Below are 14100 nucleotides of genomic sequence, written 5' to 3' on the forward strand. Positions count from 1 at the left end.
GCTCCCACTCAGGGCCCAGGCTCTCTGAGCACCTGTCTTCCTCCCCTAACTGATTCCAGAATGGCCCGCCACCCTGGGAAGGCTCCCCCTCCCCAGGGGACCCAGCAGGGAACCCCAGCAGTGTCTGATACTGCACTGGTATCGTGTGTATAGCCTCCTTTGAGTGACCTCTGGCACCTGTGGGAGCTCTAGGGGCCGTGAACAGGAGCTGGCAGCCTTGGGGACCTTGGCTGGCATCAGCACCCCCCGCCCCGCCCCCATCTGCAATGAAGCTGCTTTGAGGGTGGGTGGGGGCTGGTGGGGGTGCCTGCTGAGATCTGGGGCCTAGGCTCTTCCTGCAACCACGGGGCTTTGCTGTTGGGGTCTCTCCCATCTCCTTTGTGTACCCTGGTTTACCATCCAGGAGATGGGGCCTGAGGATGGGGTGTCAGGAGGGGTAGGGTGTTGGGCTGGGAAGGGAGTGCACAGAGTTATCTGTGATGGGCTGCCTTGGGGGGGTCTGTCCCCTGGAGGTCCCCACAGCTCAGCCTGCCCTGCATGCATAGGGGTGCACTCTCCCAGGGCTTGTGGCCTGGCTGTTTGGAGGTGAGGGTTCACCAGTGCCAGCAGGTGGCTGGGTATGCCCTGGGTGCGGAGCAGAGGAGGAGCTGTTCTGGGGAGACTGGCCAGGGAGGGAGCTGGGAGGGGAAGGTGCTTGGGTGGGGATGGGGGGGACAGGAGGCAGGGAGGGGAAGAGGTGGAGGGGGCAGGGAGGTAGCAGGGGGTGGGGGCGGGGGTCTAGGCAGCTTGTGGCCCTCAGTCCCCCACTTGTGCCTCTGGGGTTCACACAGGCCCATGGTGGCTGAATGGCCGAGCCCCCCACGTCTCCCACCCTACGGAGCCCCCAGGTTCAGAGATCTGGGGATGGCCGCGGGAACCATTCTGTTTCATGGTGGTTGCAGAGATGGGGTGCAAACTCGCAAGGCCCTGGCCACCGAGTGCAGGTGTCTCTGAGATAGATCGAGGGACTGGGGTACAGAGAAACCTCCCCCAGACTCGGCGTTGGTGGGGGGCTGTGGCAGATGGAGGCTCAGGGGAAGTCCCAGAGACTCCACTGCCCCCGGGGGGCAAATCCTGGGCAAGATGGTCCCTGCCTGGCCCCTGTACCTCTCCTGGGTTTGGGATGCTGGCCTGATTCCCAGGTTGCCACCTCTGGCGAGGTCTTGGTGAGAATCCCAGCCCTGCTGGTACTGGAATCCACTGGCTGGGCCACAGAGGGTTGCTGCTGCGGGGCCTTCACCGCACCCCAGCTGGTATGAGGATCCGCCCAGCCCCCCTTGCAGCGCTTGGCCCAGGGCACCTGGCTCGCAGCCCTGAGGAGAGGCAGGCAGGCCAGTCATTCTGCATCCCTCCCCTGCCTCCCAGCCTGAGAGCTGGGCTCCTGGGAAAACGCTCTGGGGACCGGACAGAGGTGGGGAGGCTGGAGGTGCTGCCCCTGTCCAAGTGAGCTGGGAGGGCTTCCTGGAGCCCGTGGCATTAAGGGGGGCGAAGGAAAGTGTCAGAGATGGTGGGCTGGCATGGGGCAGCTGGCGTCTGGGGCGTGGCTGGGACAGTGGAAGGCACCATGAGGGTTGGGAGGACACCCCAGGAACGGAGGGCTGCTTTCCTGGGGGTTGCTGAGCGTAGGTCTTGAAGGAGCCTCAAGTGCTGCATGGAGAGAAGGGTTTGCATGTGTCCTGTGGGCTTTTTTTTTTTTTTTTTGTGGGCAGCTGGTGCAGAGGAGGGCATGACCGGCTGGGAGCAGTGGGGTTAGAGGCAGCAACCCATGTCAGAGGGAGCTTTCTTCCTCATCTCCCAGGGTGGGCCCAAAGGCACCTTTCCTCCTGTGTCTCCCTTCTGGGCCGCCCACAGCCGGCCACGCCCCAGGGTCTGAGCTGAGCTTCAGGAAGCAGGTGGGAGCGACCTGTAAGCTTGGGGCAGGGGCGCTGACTCTCCCTGGGTGCCCTGAAGCGTGGCGTCGAGCACCATTCCCCATGCGTATTGATTGCGTCTTGGGTGGGAGGGGATGGATGTATAACCAGCAGCAGTTTGGGCGATCAATAGGCAGATTATTGGACACGTAAGTAGGAGTTGAAGACCAGACGAGGTGATTTCCCTGAGCCCAGGGCGATCGTTAGAGGTGGCCCTGGGATGTTAACTGCATGGGGTGGCCTCTGGATGGAAAGCGGCCATGAACCTCCACGGCAGCCGACCTCCTGGGCTGCAGGGCGATCTTCTAGGCCAGTGCTAATCTCAGGGTGGCGGGACTGTGGCTACCTTCAGGACGTGGTGTGGAGGAGGGGTAGGAGTCTGCCTGGGGGGGCATTCCATCTCCGCCGAGGCTCTGCAGGGGTTGCTGGAGAAGGAGGCAGCTTGGTGCTGGCTGGACGCATGGAGGGAGTGGTAGGTGACCCAGGGTGCAGAGGGCCTCCTGGAGCCATGGACAGGGCCTGGAACTTTTTGGGTGCTGTGTCCCAGAGCCTACCTGGTGGCTCCTGTAGGGGGTGTAGCTGTCCTAGAGTGCCCAGTGGTCTGGGTGGAGCAGCACAGGGCTGACAGCTGTGGTTGTAATCAAAACCATGGCTACTTCCCATCCCCACGTGCCCAGAGCAGGCCCTTCCAGGTCATCGCTGTGAGGGCCACGTGGCTCCCGGCCTGTCAGGACCTGGGCCTTGGCCATGACTAGTGCATGTGGGCACTGAGGATCCCCTGGGGGGGGCCTGGCCACAGGACGTCTTCTCAGAGCCCATGGGAGTACGGTGGCACCAGGGACACTGAGAGGCAGTGAGCAGTGGGGGGGGGGGGCTGTGGCAGTGACACAGTGGGGTTCGTAGCCTGATGTCACAGGGGCTGCTGGCTGCCGAGGGGTCTGCGAGTGACTTAGGGACAGGGGCTGACTGTCTCGGGTCCAGCATACCTCCCTGAGCCCTCAGACATGAGCAGGTCAGGCTGTGATCCAGGGAGGGGACCCCAGGAATGGAGGGCTCCCGCTGGGCCCTGTGGGCTGGGGCTAAGGGAGCACAGCCTGGGGGGACTTCCTGGAGGAGGCGCTGTGGCTGGCCTTGACCATGCAGTGGAGGTGAGGTCATCTCCAGGGTTTCCCTCTAGCCTCAGTGTCTGGGAGGCACCAGCTTGGGGGCATTGATCCTGCTGCCCTCCCCACCCCGCCCCGTGCCAGCCTGGCTTCCCACCACCAGACCTGGGGGTGCCCACCATCCTCATCCTCATCCTCATCCTCATCCTCATCCTCATCCTCATCCTCATCCTCAGGGGCTTGGCCTGGAGGGTGGATGGTGGAGGGAGCTGGGGTGGCATTGGGACCTGGCTCTCCCTGGTGCTCCCAGCCTCATTGCCACAGTTTACCTACCCATGGAGTGGAGGCTGGGCAGTGCCCTCCCCCATGTGGGGCCCCTGCAGCAAGGAGCGCTGTCCTGACCCAGGAGTCCACACACTGAAGCCCTCGGGAGTCAGAATTTGGGGGGGCGGTACATCTGCCACGCTGAGGCCCCAGAACATTCTCACCAGGCAATGCTGTCCTCACCCTTCGTGCAGGGGTGGGGCCAGCATTCCAGGCCCCTACCAGCTGGCCCAGCTGTGCCTTCAGCCCCACATCACCCCTTGCTCCTGGATGCCCTGGCTGCTCAGCACCCCACCCTCTCCAGGACCCCATCTCCCTGCCTTCTGCTCTCTGCCGTCTTTTTGGCAGGAAACAGCTACGTGAGGTCCCGAGTCTGCAGAGACAGAATCCAGGCTGGGGGCTCCCTAGGAAGTGCTTAGTGTGGTGTTTCCCAAACTGTGTTCCATGGACCCCCAGGGCCCCATGGAGGCCGATGGATTCCCTAAAGATGGGGTCAGGGATCCCACATAGCAGGCTCCGCGGTGTTGGTTCTGTGGGGCAGGGGTGGGATGGGAGCCCTCTTATACCCCTCTCTTCCCTGCTTTTCCTTTCGTTGCTGCTTGTGAGCCTCCATCTCGTTTTCTGTTTGGCTGCCTGCCTGCCTCCCCCTCTGTGGCCCCCTCTCTCTTCTCCCTGTGTTGTGGTCTCCCCTCTCGCCGTCCCTCCCCACCTCCCTCTGCCTCTCGCTTTGCCAAACGGCTTCTTTGGCATGCCCGGGTTCTGCTTCCGGCAGGGATCGGCTGGGGCCGTTCCGACCGACGGAGCTGCGTCCCAGCAGTACGTGGGGTTGGCGGCGGAGCCAGGCGTGCTCGGGACCTCCTGAGACAGGTCAGTGTGGCGCTGAGCCGGTGTGCACCGATGTTGGCTGGTGCCGGAACACCGGCTGGAGCAGAGGGCTGGAGGCAGAGATGCCGGGACGTCTGGGAGGGGCCACGTAGGGCTGTGGCTCAGCAGAGGGGCATGGCTCTGCCCCCGCTGTCAGCCCTGCAGCCTCGGCCTCCACTGTCTGGGGGGTGCTGTGATGCCTCCATTGGACTGTGTGTCGTTGGAGCTGTCCCAGGACCCCAGGTGTGGCCCCCAATAGGGGCCAACAGGAGCCCACTCAGGGTAGTAGGGTGACTGTGCAGAGCTGCCCCAGTGGTGCTTATGGGTACCCAGCACCCCAGTCTGGCACTGCTCTGAGGGGCGTGGGCCCTGGTGGTCGATGTCAGCACGTTATGACTTTACTTCCCTCTGTCTTGCACGGCTGAGTCTGACAAAGGAGTGAGCGTCCCACAGAGCACTCGTGTGCTGAGTGATAGAGACTTGACCTTCCAGGAGTGGGAGTGTCAAATCATCCTGTGTATGGGAACCTGGGGGAAAGCTGTGTGCCCCCACACCTGGGATCCCAGACCTTTGCAGCCACATGGGAGAGGAACAGGTTTCCTGACCTTCCTGCCCAGTCTTGGCTGGGCTGGCCCTCCTCTGAGTGTCCTTGTGGGCTGGTGCCCCCTGTATACCCCGGCTGTTGGCTCTCCTCCCGGCCTTGGGGCTGTCCATGTGGCTGGCCTTGCCAGGATGAACACCTACTGAGTGCCAGACAGGAGGGTGAGAGGAGGCCAGGCAGGACAGTGGGTGCCCTTGAGGGGCTCCCTGGCTCCTGGCTCACACTGGCTGCTCCAGGGGGTGGAATGGGAGCGTGCAGGGCTTTGGAGCCGAGGATGGCCCAGGTGTTGCGTGGTGAGAGCAGGAGAGGTCGGAGGGCTTAGGAAGTTCGGGCGGGGCACCGGGGCCGGGGCAGGGAGTGCCCAAGGAGAGGGTTCGCTCTGCTGGGCTCTGAGGGACGAGTAGGAGTTCTCCTGAGAGGAGCAGCCCAGCCCCCAGGCTGAGGTGGGGGTGTGGAGTGCTGGTACATGTACTGGGAGCCTGGGCTCTGGCCAGCAGAGGCGGGTGAGGCCCTGGGCTGTCCAGCCCTGCTGTCTCTGACTACTGCCTGCCTGTTCCAGGAGCCCTGGGGGGTGGCCGGTGTCCTGGGAGCTGGGGGCAGGGGCCATGGGTGTGGAGTGTGCTCAACTTCCATTTGGCCCGTGGGGGCCGCCTGTGGAGCTGTCTTGCAGACATGCCTCTGCTTTGTGCCCCAAGAGTGGTTGGAGACCAGTGCTGGCGCAGGGGGGCTGAGGGGACTGGGGGGAGGGGTAGGACCCTGCTGCGGAGAGCGAGGAAGCTGGGCCCAGCGGCCTGTTCTGCCCATGTGGTACCCCGGCCTATGTGTCACTTGGGAGACCCCCAAGGGCACTGGGCCCCCGAGTGTAGCACCACCCTGGCTCTCACCCCCAGGCTACCAGACAGGTCACACACAGCCCGAGCCTTGTCTGTGTGGGGACCCTGTGCTCCGGCCAGGAGGGTTGTCGACTGAATACTTGTGATAGATCATAGCTGGGACACCCCCAGTGACTGGGCCAGGTGCTGGGAGCCTTGATGGGCAGGGACGGGGACATTGAGGAAGGGGTGCTGAGGGTGAACCTGCTGAGGCATGCTGCTTCCTGCCCACCCACCCCACCCCCCCTCAGGCCAGGCCTGAGGCTGAGGGTGGCTTTATGGCAGGGGCCTGAGGCCCAGACTGACATGTCCCCATATGACAAAATACAGGGTGGCCTTGGGTTTGCCGGCGCCAACCCAGGGCATTTAATTACATTTGTGCTTCGTTACGAGGCTGTCTCCTTTTCTGGAATTTATTTTAGCTAATTAGTTGGAAATGCCATGGTAGTATTTCAGAGGGTGGAAACATCACAGATTACTGTACATGAAACAATTAGGGCTCGTGACAGATATTTATTGTGGGCTTCTCCTAATTACACCTCTTGGTGCTCCCAGATGTCCGGCCAGGGAGGAGGTGTGCAGGGTCTGAGTCTGGCAGTCCTGACTTCTGGGGTCCCCGCAGCTCTGAAACTGCCGGGGGGGAGAGGGGCAGGAAGGCAGGGGACCTCCTGGGTCCTGGTGCCCTTGGGCACCCACGTGTATCACCTCTCTCCACGGCACCCAGCCAGGCGTGTGCACCCTCATCCCTAGCCAGCAGGGCTGCACCCCACTGGCCTCTACTGCAGAGCCGAACATGCATGGGCTGGTGGGTGGGCGGGAGGCTCTGGGCCAGGCAAACTCCTCCTATTGGTCTCATCTCCAGCTGTGCCTTCTGGGGTCTTCCAGCCACTCTGGCAGAGGGCCCTGAGGGCGGGGGCCCTGTGAGTGGGTGCTGTGACACAGGCCTCCGGGGTGGCAGTGCCTGCGGCTGTTCTCCCTGTCTGGGAGGGTCCCCCGAGTCTGTCCCTCATGGGGTCTCTCGTCTTCCCCGCAGGCCGAGGCGGCAGTGGCTGCAGTGGCGGTGGCGGAGACGGTCAGGGATGGCCCCCCCGCATCGGGCCCTGACGGTGTGTCCCAGGCGTGGGGGCTTGGTGGGGCCTGTACCACAGCCCTGGTCACCCCAGCCCCCACGACAGCAGGCTCTGCAGGACCATCGGCTGCGGCCTCCTTCTTCATCAGGTACCTGATCCTGGCGTTCTGGCAGCTTCAGGCAGTTTGGAAACCGGCAGTAGGCGGGGACCCCCAGCTCCTGGCTTTGGGTGGCCTGTGAACTTTCCTGGAGACCGTGGCTTCTCCCACTGCTGAGTGAGGGGCTGGGAGGAGCAATGGGGTGAGGCATGTGGGTGACAGGGCAGCAGCGAGGAAAACCAGCATCTGTCCCGAGCCTCTCAGTGGTGTCCAGATTCCTTTCGCCCCAGTGGGGACCCAATTGCCAAGGGCAGGCTGCGTGGCCAGTTGCTGAGAATGTCCTGGGTTTGAACCCAGTCTCTGCCGTGTCCGACCTCAGGTGAGCCCCTAAACCGTTCTGTGCCTCAGTTTTCATATCTGTAAAATGGGCCTCTACCCCCTAGTGTGCCTGTGGGGTATGGTGACCACCGAGGATGGACAGGCCTGGCCTGGAGCAGGGAAGCTCAGGAGGCTGCGGGGTGGGGGGAGGAGAACCAGGGCAGGGGAGGCGCACAGGTGAGGCCCGTGCAGCCCTGGGCAGCTCCAACTGCACTGGGCGAGCACCAAGGGTGGGGAGCAGGGGTGTCCCTGGGGGCTGGGCGTGGGGAGGTGGAGAGGAAGGCACCCTGGAGGGCTGGGCTACACCGAGAACCGGCAGCTGCTCTCCTCTTCTGGCACAGTCTGAGGCACCCTCTCTGTACCCCTCCCTGGGAGGCCTGGTTCTCACTCGTCCAGGAGCATCCCACGTCAGGGTGATCAGGCTACTGCACTGTGTGTCCCTATCCCAGGTGTGGGGCTCTGGGTGGGCGGGTGTGACCATCTCTGGGTGCCCCAGAATGCAGAGTTCAAGGCCCCTTGGACACAGGTCCTTGGGCGTGTTGGCTGGGTGTGGACAAGGCAGTGCCACGGACAGCGTGGGCGGAGCAAGCCCCCTCCCGCCCTGGCCAGGGCCCTGGGGTTCTCAGACCCAGGTGGCCTCCTCTTTTCTCCCTGGCGTGCAAGACTGGGGATTAAAGGATGTAATCGCGGCTAATGAGCGGTAATGGCAGGCCCGGCTTGGGTCACTGTCCCATTAGCAGCCCTCACAGCACTGATAAGCGATTGGCCATCAGCTTGTCTGTGGATTGCACTGGGCTGGGATGGTGCACAGGTGCCTTATCAGCGCCAGCCCGGGGGACCGTGGGCTGATTGGGGAGTGACAGGGCATATGATCAGGGCATTGTCGCAGTGGCTGACAAGCACCCGCCGTGTTGGAGCACAGCCAGGAATCACTCATGCAGCTGCAGCTGGCCCGTGGCTCAATTAGGTGCAGGGCGCCAGGCTGGAGCCCTGGGGTGCGGGGCCGGGTGGGGGTCCTGGGGCCTCTGGCAGTGGGAGGGTGCAAGGTGTAAGGCAAGAAGGGGCAACCCCATGCAGCCTGGAATTGCACCCTCAGGGTCCCACTGCGGGGTGTCCCATTGAAAGTGGCTCTGTGTAGGGCTGTGGGGACCACTGGCCCCACCTGCCATGCAAGGATATGAAGCTGAGGCTTTCTCCAAGTGGGGAGCAGCCCCATGGCCCCAAGTTCCTGGGCCACCCGGATACCTACTGAGGGCCATCTGACTGAGAGACGTGGGGCAGCCTGGGGTCCCTGCTGCGGCTCATTCGCCTGGTGGAAGCAGCTCTCTCTGCCTTTGTCTGGGAGCTGAGCTGGGGGCTCCTCTGACCTTGGGAAGTTTCCATAGAAACCAGCGATAAGCAGGCCTAAAACCAAGCTGGGCTGGGGAGGCGTGATGCTGGGGGTGCTCATGGCCAGAAGCTGGTCCCCCAGTGGGCCCAGTGAGCTTGCTTGGGTTGGGGACTCTTTGGGTTGGCAGCATCCGTAACCGTCCCCTCACCTCGTTTTTTTTTGGGGGGGGGTGCGGGGCTGTGGCCCAAAGAGAAGGGGTTTGTCCAGACACCACAGAGAGAACAGCAGCCCCTGGCCCCTTTGGGGCCTCAGGTGTGTCACAGACACATACACATCCTGGGTACCCTGCTCCTCACGGAAGACCTGGAGGAGCAGAGCTGACCCCGCCCACACCTGTCCTTAAAGCTTCCAGGAGTGGTAGGGTGGGAGGGGGGGTGGGGGTCTGCCTGTGATGGCAGCGTGGGACAGGAGGAGGGACAGAACAGAGTGTGCGCCTGTGCTGTGGCCACAGGTGGGCTTTGACAGTTGAATAGGAGTCTGGTGGGTGAGGCTTGCCAGGTGGAGCAGAGTGGATTGGGGTCTGAGCTGGGGCTCTAGAGCTCCATGGTCTTGGGTGATTCTGGACTCTGCCACAGGCTCCTGAGTGCTCCCCATGACCTCAGACCTCCCAGTGACCCCCTGAGCAGCCCTGCCCCTTATTTCATGTGGGAAGGTGGGGGGTAGCTCTGGGGGCCCAGCAGCCAGGTCACGTCATCTTGTAGGGTGTGGACTGAACTCCCTGACCAGAGGGCGAGGGCTGTGCTCTGCTCATGGGGCGCATGGTTGCACAGCTCCGTACTCTGGTCTCAGCAAGGTGTTTCTGAAAGGACACCCTGTGGGTGGGGAGACCCATCATCGTGTTTCCTCTGGGGGCTCTGAGCCTTCCCCTTTTGAGCCCTCTCTGCTCTCTGCTGTATAACCCCCTACTCCCACCAGCTCTGGGCTCTTCCTGTCCTGCCCCTGTCCCACCTCTGCCATCTCCCCGAGTGCCTTCATTCAAGCCCTTCAGGTGAACCCAAGCCCGGGCAGCACCAGCACTGTGCTTTCTCGTGGGCAGTACAGGGCCCTGTGTCTGTACCCTGTGTCACAGCATCCCTAGCATGGGGCCCCGCATTTCCCTGCACCCGTATCCCCACTGCCCGGCTCATGCCGTGGCTCTGTGTCCCCTGCTCTGTGTCCCCTGTTCTGTGTCCCCCTTCTCTCTGCCCCCTGCTCTGTGCCCCCCTGCTCTGTGCCCCCCTGCTCTGTGTCCCCTACTCTGTGTCCACTGTTCTGTGTCCCCTGCTCTGTGTCCCCCTCTTCCCTGTCCCCTGCTCTGTGTCCCCCTGCTCTGTGTCCCCTGCTCTGTGTCCCCCTCTTCTGTGCCCCCTGCACTGTGTCCCCCCACTGTGTCCCCTGCTTTGCATCCCGTTCTGTGTCCCCCTGCTTTGTGACCCTCCTGCCTCTGCCCCCTCCATCCACACAGGGGTGCTGCAGCCTCAGCAGCCCTCCCCCACCCCGTCTGGCCTGGAACCCAGCCCCTAGCCCCTGCCTGGAACATGGTAGAGGTGCAGACACCAGGTGGGTGTCACCAGAGGCCCACAGGAGGCCCAGTGGGTGTCCAGCAGGAAGGCTCCTGGGAAGCCTTGGGGCCAAGATCCCAGTGAAGGGGAGTATTCCAGCACAGCACGTGTCAGGCAGAAGTAGAGGCTCTGGTCCCCTGGTCCCTGCGAGTCCCTGTGGCGGTGGACTGGGGCCCCTCAGCTGACAGATGCCACCCCCCCCCAGCACTGGGATGGAGACTCTGGGGGATCTCAGGGCCCTGGGGGGTGGGTGCAGGGACAGCCTCATCCCAGCACTTAGGAAGCGGCGACTTGGCCGTAACTGACCCTCATATGTCAGGATGGTCTGGTGCGTGTCTCAGGTGATTCAGGGTCTGCCGTCAGGCCAGCCAGTGTGGAATCACCTTCTTGTCGGGGAGGCGGCTTTTCTTTGCAGAAAAAACAAAATACTTCCAGGGTGGTGAGCCGGGGAAGGCCCAGCAGGATGGCAGTGAGGGGCTGGCCGGTGGGAGGAGCCACCCTCTCCCTCATTTGTTTGTTCACTCATACATTCATCCATTCACTCATTGACAGGTGTGTTCTGAGCACCTGAGAGAAGAGCTGTCCAGGCAAACACCCTGCAGGGCAGGGGATGGCCCTATGGTATGGGGGGGGGTGCACAGGGCCTGGGGGAGTCCCCGGGGTCCCTAGCCCAGCTCGGGGGTGTTAGGGTGGCCTTCCTAGGGGAGGTGTCTCCTGAGGATGAGAAGGGTGCACTGTCAGGTAAAGCTCCTGTTCTCCTGAGTCTTCCCTTCAGAGTGAAACCATTGCAGGCCTGGCCCATTCCTCTCCATGCCCTCACCTCCCAGCCACCCCTGACAACTGGCAGGTCCCCCGAGTGTGGCAGCTGCCTCGGCCCACGTCTCCCTTTTCCTGCTCTGTGGGCCTGATGTTTCCCTGACCCGCTCATCTCCTCCTTCACCGCTTAAGAACCAGATCTACACCCCCAACAGGCTGAGGGCCTTGTGGGCAACGCACTGCCTGTGAGTGGATGTGGGTGTGGGCTGTGGGCGTGTCCAGGTTCCCAGGGAGGCTGACTGCCATCAAAGGGGAAAGCGCTGTCCTGGGGCCCCACTAACCGTGACGTGCCTTTGAGTCACACTGGGAAGGGAGCCCATAAAGCAGTGGCTGGGGACTGGCGGGCAGGGGAGGGAGGCACCCGAGTCAGGTCAGAAAAAAAAAACAGTAAAATCCGACTCCCAGCCTGGCAGGGACCTCAGAGACCTCCGTCCAGGTGCCCTGGGGCTGGGGTGTGCCCTGTGGGGACATCTCCCCTGCCCCAACTGCCAACTGCACCCCAGCTCCATGACACCCATGGGCGTTCTGGCCTCAGCCTACAGATTTGATTTCAACCTTGATGTTGCCGGGTCCCCCCAGGCTCACCTGCCCTTGGAGACTTGAGGTGGGTTCAAGACACCCCTACCTCCCCCGCAGACTGCAGGTGACCACCTCGGGGTATGGACGTGGCACAGACGCACAGACAGTGCCTGTGGTGACCCTGCCAGGCCCAGGGGGCTGGGCAAAGGCCTATCTGGCTATGGCTGTTTGTTGGCCTGGCCCACCCATCGGCTTCACAGGAGAAAGACTTGGCAATCTGTCCATATGATCTTCCAAAAAAAAAAAAAAATGGTTACAGCCTAAAAAACCCTGTGCGGCAGTTCTTTTCTGTCGCATGGGTCACTGTGAGTCAGAGTCAACTCGACCGCGTATAACAACAGGACTGCAAGGTGACCATGAGCTGGCTCAGGAGCTCCAGGCTGGCTCACACCTGGTCAGCTGGTATAGGTGTGCTCATGACGCCTGGAGTCTGGGGTCTCTGGGGCCCTGTCCGAGCGTCAGTTGCTACAGCGGCCAGAGACCAGATGCCTGAGGCTGAGGGCTCCACCGCAGCCCCTGCTGGCCTCCTCCCCTCCCCTCTGCCAGGCACCCCCCCACCCCCGGCTCCGTGGTGGCTGCGGTGCTCTATCGGTTGCTGCCTCCTGTTGTAGATTACTTTTATTTTCTGTGATGACACCTCACTAGGAGGAAAGCCGTCCCTGGGGCCTCTTAAAAGACAACTCCTATTAAAGATAAGAGGGGTTTAGCAAAACGCCAGCGGGAGCTCCTGGAGGGGGACAGGAGGCGCCACCGAAGCCCATGGAAGGGCCTGGGCTGCTGCGCTGGGTTTGGCCATCCACTTCGGGGTCCCTTTGAGAAGACAACTTAGGTTTGAGAACCCTGGGGGACTTTGAGGGGAGGTGGGCGGGGGCTGGGGAGCCAGGGGTGGGGACTGGGGTGCAGGGCGCGGGGCGGCCCCACGATTTCTCCACCTCCTCTTAGGGAGACCTTGGCCCAAGCGTCCAGCCACAGGAACCTGAGTGCAAACCCAGGCCTGTGTTTGAAGCACATTGTGGGGTCCCTGGTGTTGCTGGCAGGGTGGGCAGGCCAGGGAGGGCAGTGTAGCCTGAGAGGCCCACCGTCTGGTGGGTGCTGGTGCGCCACAGGGGGCTTGCTGGGATGCTGTGGCAACCCTTGCAGGGAGGGGCTGGTGGCACAGAGAAACCCCCAGGGACTGATGGGTTCAGAGTAGAGCTTGGTGACCAGGTCCCTGGGGGAATCCGTGAACAGAGGCCTGGGGCTGTGAGAGTTGTGTGAGGGAGAGAGTGTGTGAGCAGGTGTGTATGTGTGTACCTCTGTGTGTGCACGTGTGTGATTGTGTGTATGTGTGTGTATGTGTATTTGTGCACGTGTATCTGTGTGATTGTGTGCTTGTCTGTGTGTGTGCACGCGTGTGTGCTTAGGCTGGGCGTTCCCGCCATCCAGACCATTGGCGTTCAAGTTTGCACCAGAATCCCCCCCAAGGGCGTGTTCAAGCCCAGATGTCTGGGCCCGCCCCAAGTTTCTGATCTTTTGGTCTTGGGTGGGGCCTGAGAATCTGCATTCCTGCAAGTCTCTGGCTGCTGTGGGTGCTGTGAGCAGGGGCAGGATGGTGGGGGCCGCAGGAGGAGGAGAGCGGGCCGAGGCCTTCCCAGCGGCCCAGGAGTGGAAGGGTGGGCTGGCTTTTGAGCCGGCGGCAGTAGGGATGGAAGTTCCACTCCCAGTGAGCGCATGAGGGTGTGAGGTGTGCTGGACAGCACGGGTCCTGCATTTATTGAGCTCTTCATGTATGCAGACCACTGGGCTGTGTGCCTGGAATGCATTATTTCATCAGGACCACACACAGGGCCTCAGGTGGTCATGCGGTGAATGAAGGCACATGGACTGAGTCATGGTCCCATGAGCACACTGCCTGTGAGTGGCCACCTTGAGCCTGGCTGTCTGGGATGGGGACGTGAGGCGGCCTAGCCCCCCACAAGGAGCCGCTTCAGCCCGTTCCGTCTGCGTGGCAGCCGGGTGCCCGAGGAGAGCCCGCTGAGCTAAGGGAAGCTCTGCTGGGAGCCCCGAGAGCAGGGCTACTGTGAGTCACTGCTGTCTCCTCCGACGTGTCCCCGTGGGTCTGATGTGGTCCAAGGGTCCAACATGGCTGGCTGGGTCTCCAGGGCAGCCGTGGCAGGAAATGGCCACTAGTGCCTGCGCTGAGCCCCTTTCTCCCCACTAGGGCCGCCCAGAAGCTTAGCCTGGCCTCCAAGCGCAAGAAGCCGCCACCGCCGCCACCACCGGCCCCTGCCACCCGAGGTGTCTCCACCTACCCCACAGACTTCAGTGGCATCCTGCAGCTGTGGCCGCCCCCCGCGCCCCCCTGCCTGCTCAGGGTTTCCAAGGCCAAGGACACCCCTGGAGGCGTTGGAAAGGTAGACTCCACCTGAGTTGGGGGTAATGGGGATAACCCTCGGGGTGGGGCATGGCTATCTGAGAAGGGGCAGGGAGGGGCAGCTGGAGGTGGGGGACCCACTTTTTCCTCCTAGGTTTGACTG

The 14100-nt window shown here is 62.6% G+C and overlaps 1 protein-coding gene across 1 annotated transcript in view; it reads left to right on the forward strand.

Annotated features, from left to right (window-relative positions):
* KIF26A (kinesin family member 26A) overlaps window positions 1–14100 on the forward strand; it is a 40132-nt gene that overhangs the window by 12523 nt on the left and 13509 nt on the right. The window contains exons 3-4 of the mRNA XM_064293068.1: window positions 6747–6931; window positions 13785–13977. Of these exons, the coding sequence (XP_064149138.1) occupies window positions 6747–6931; window positions 13785–13977 (378 nt within the window). The remainder of the gene's footprint in view (window positions 1–6746; window positions 6932–13784; window positions 13978–14100) is intronic.

The sequence above is a fragment of the Loxodonta africana genome, chromosome 10, assembly GCF_030014295.1.
Source record: "Loxodonta africana isolate mLoxAfr1 chromosome 10, mLoxAfr1.hap2, whole genome shotgun sequence".
In the NCBI taxonomy this organism is placed as follows: domain Eukaryota; kingdom Metazoa; phylum Chordata; class Mammalia; order Proboscidea; family Elephantidae; genus Loxodonta; species Loxodonta africana.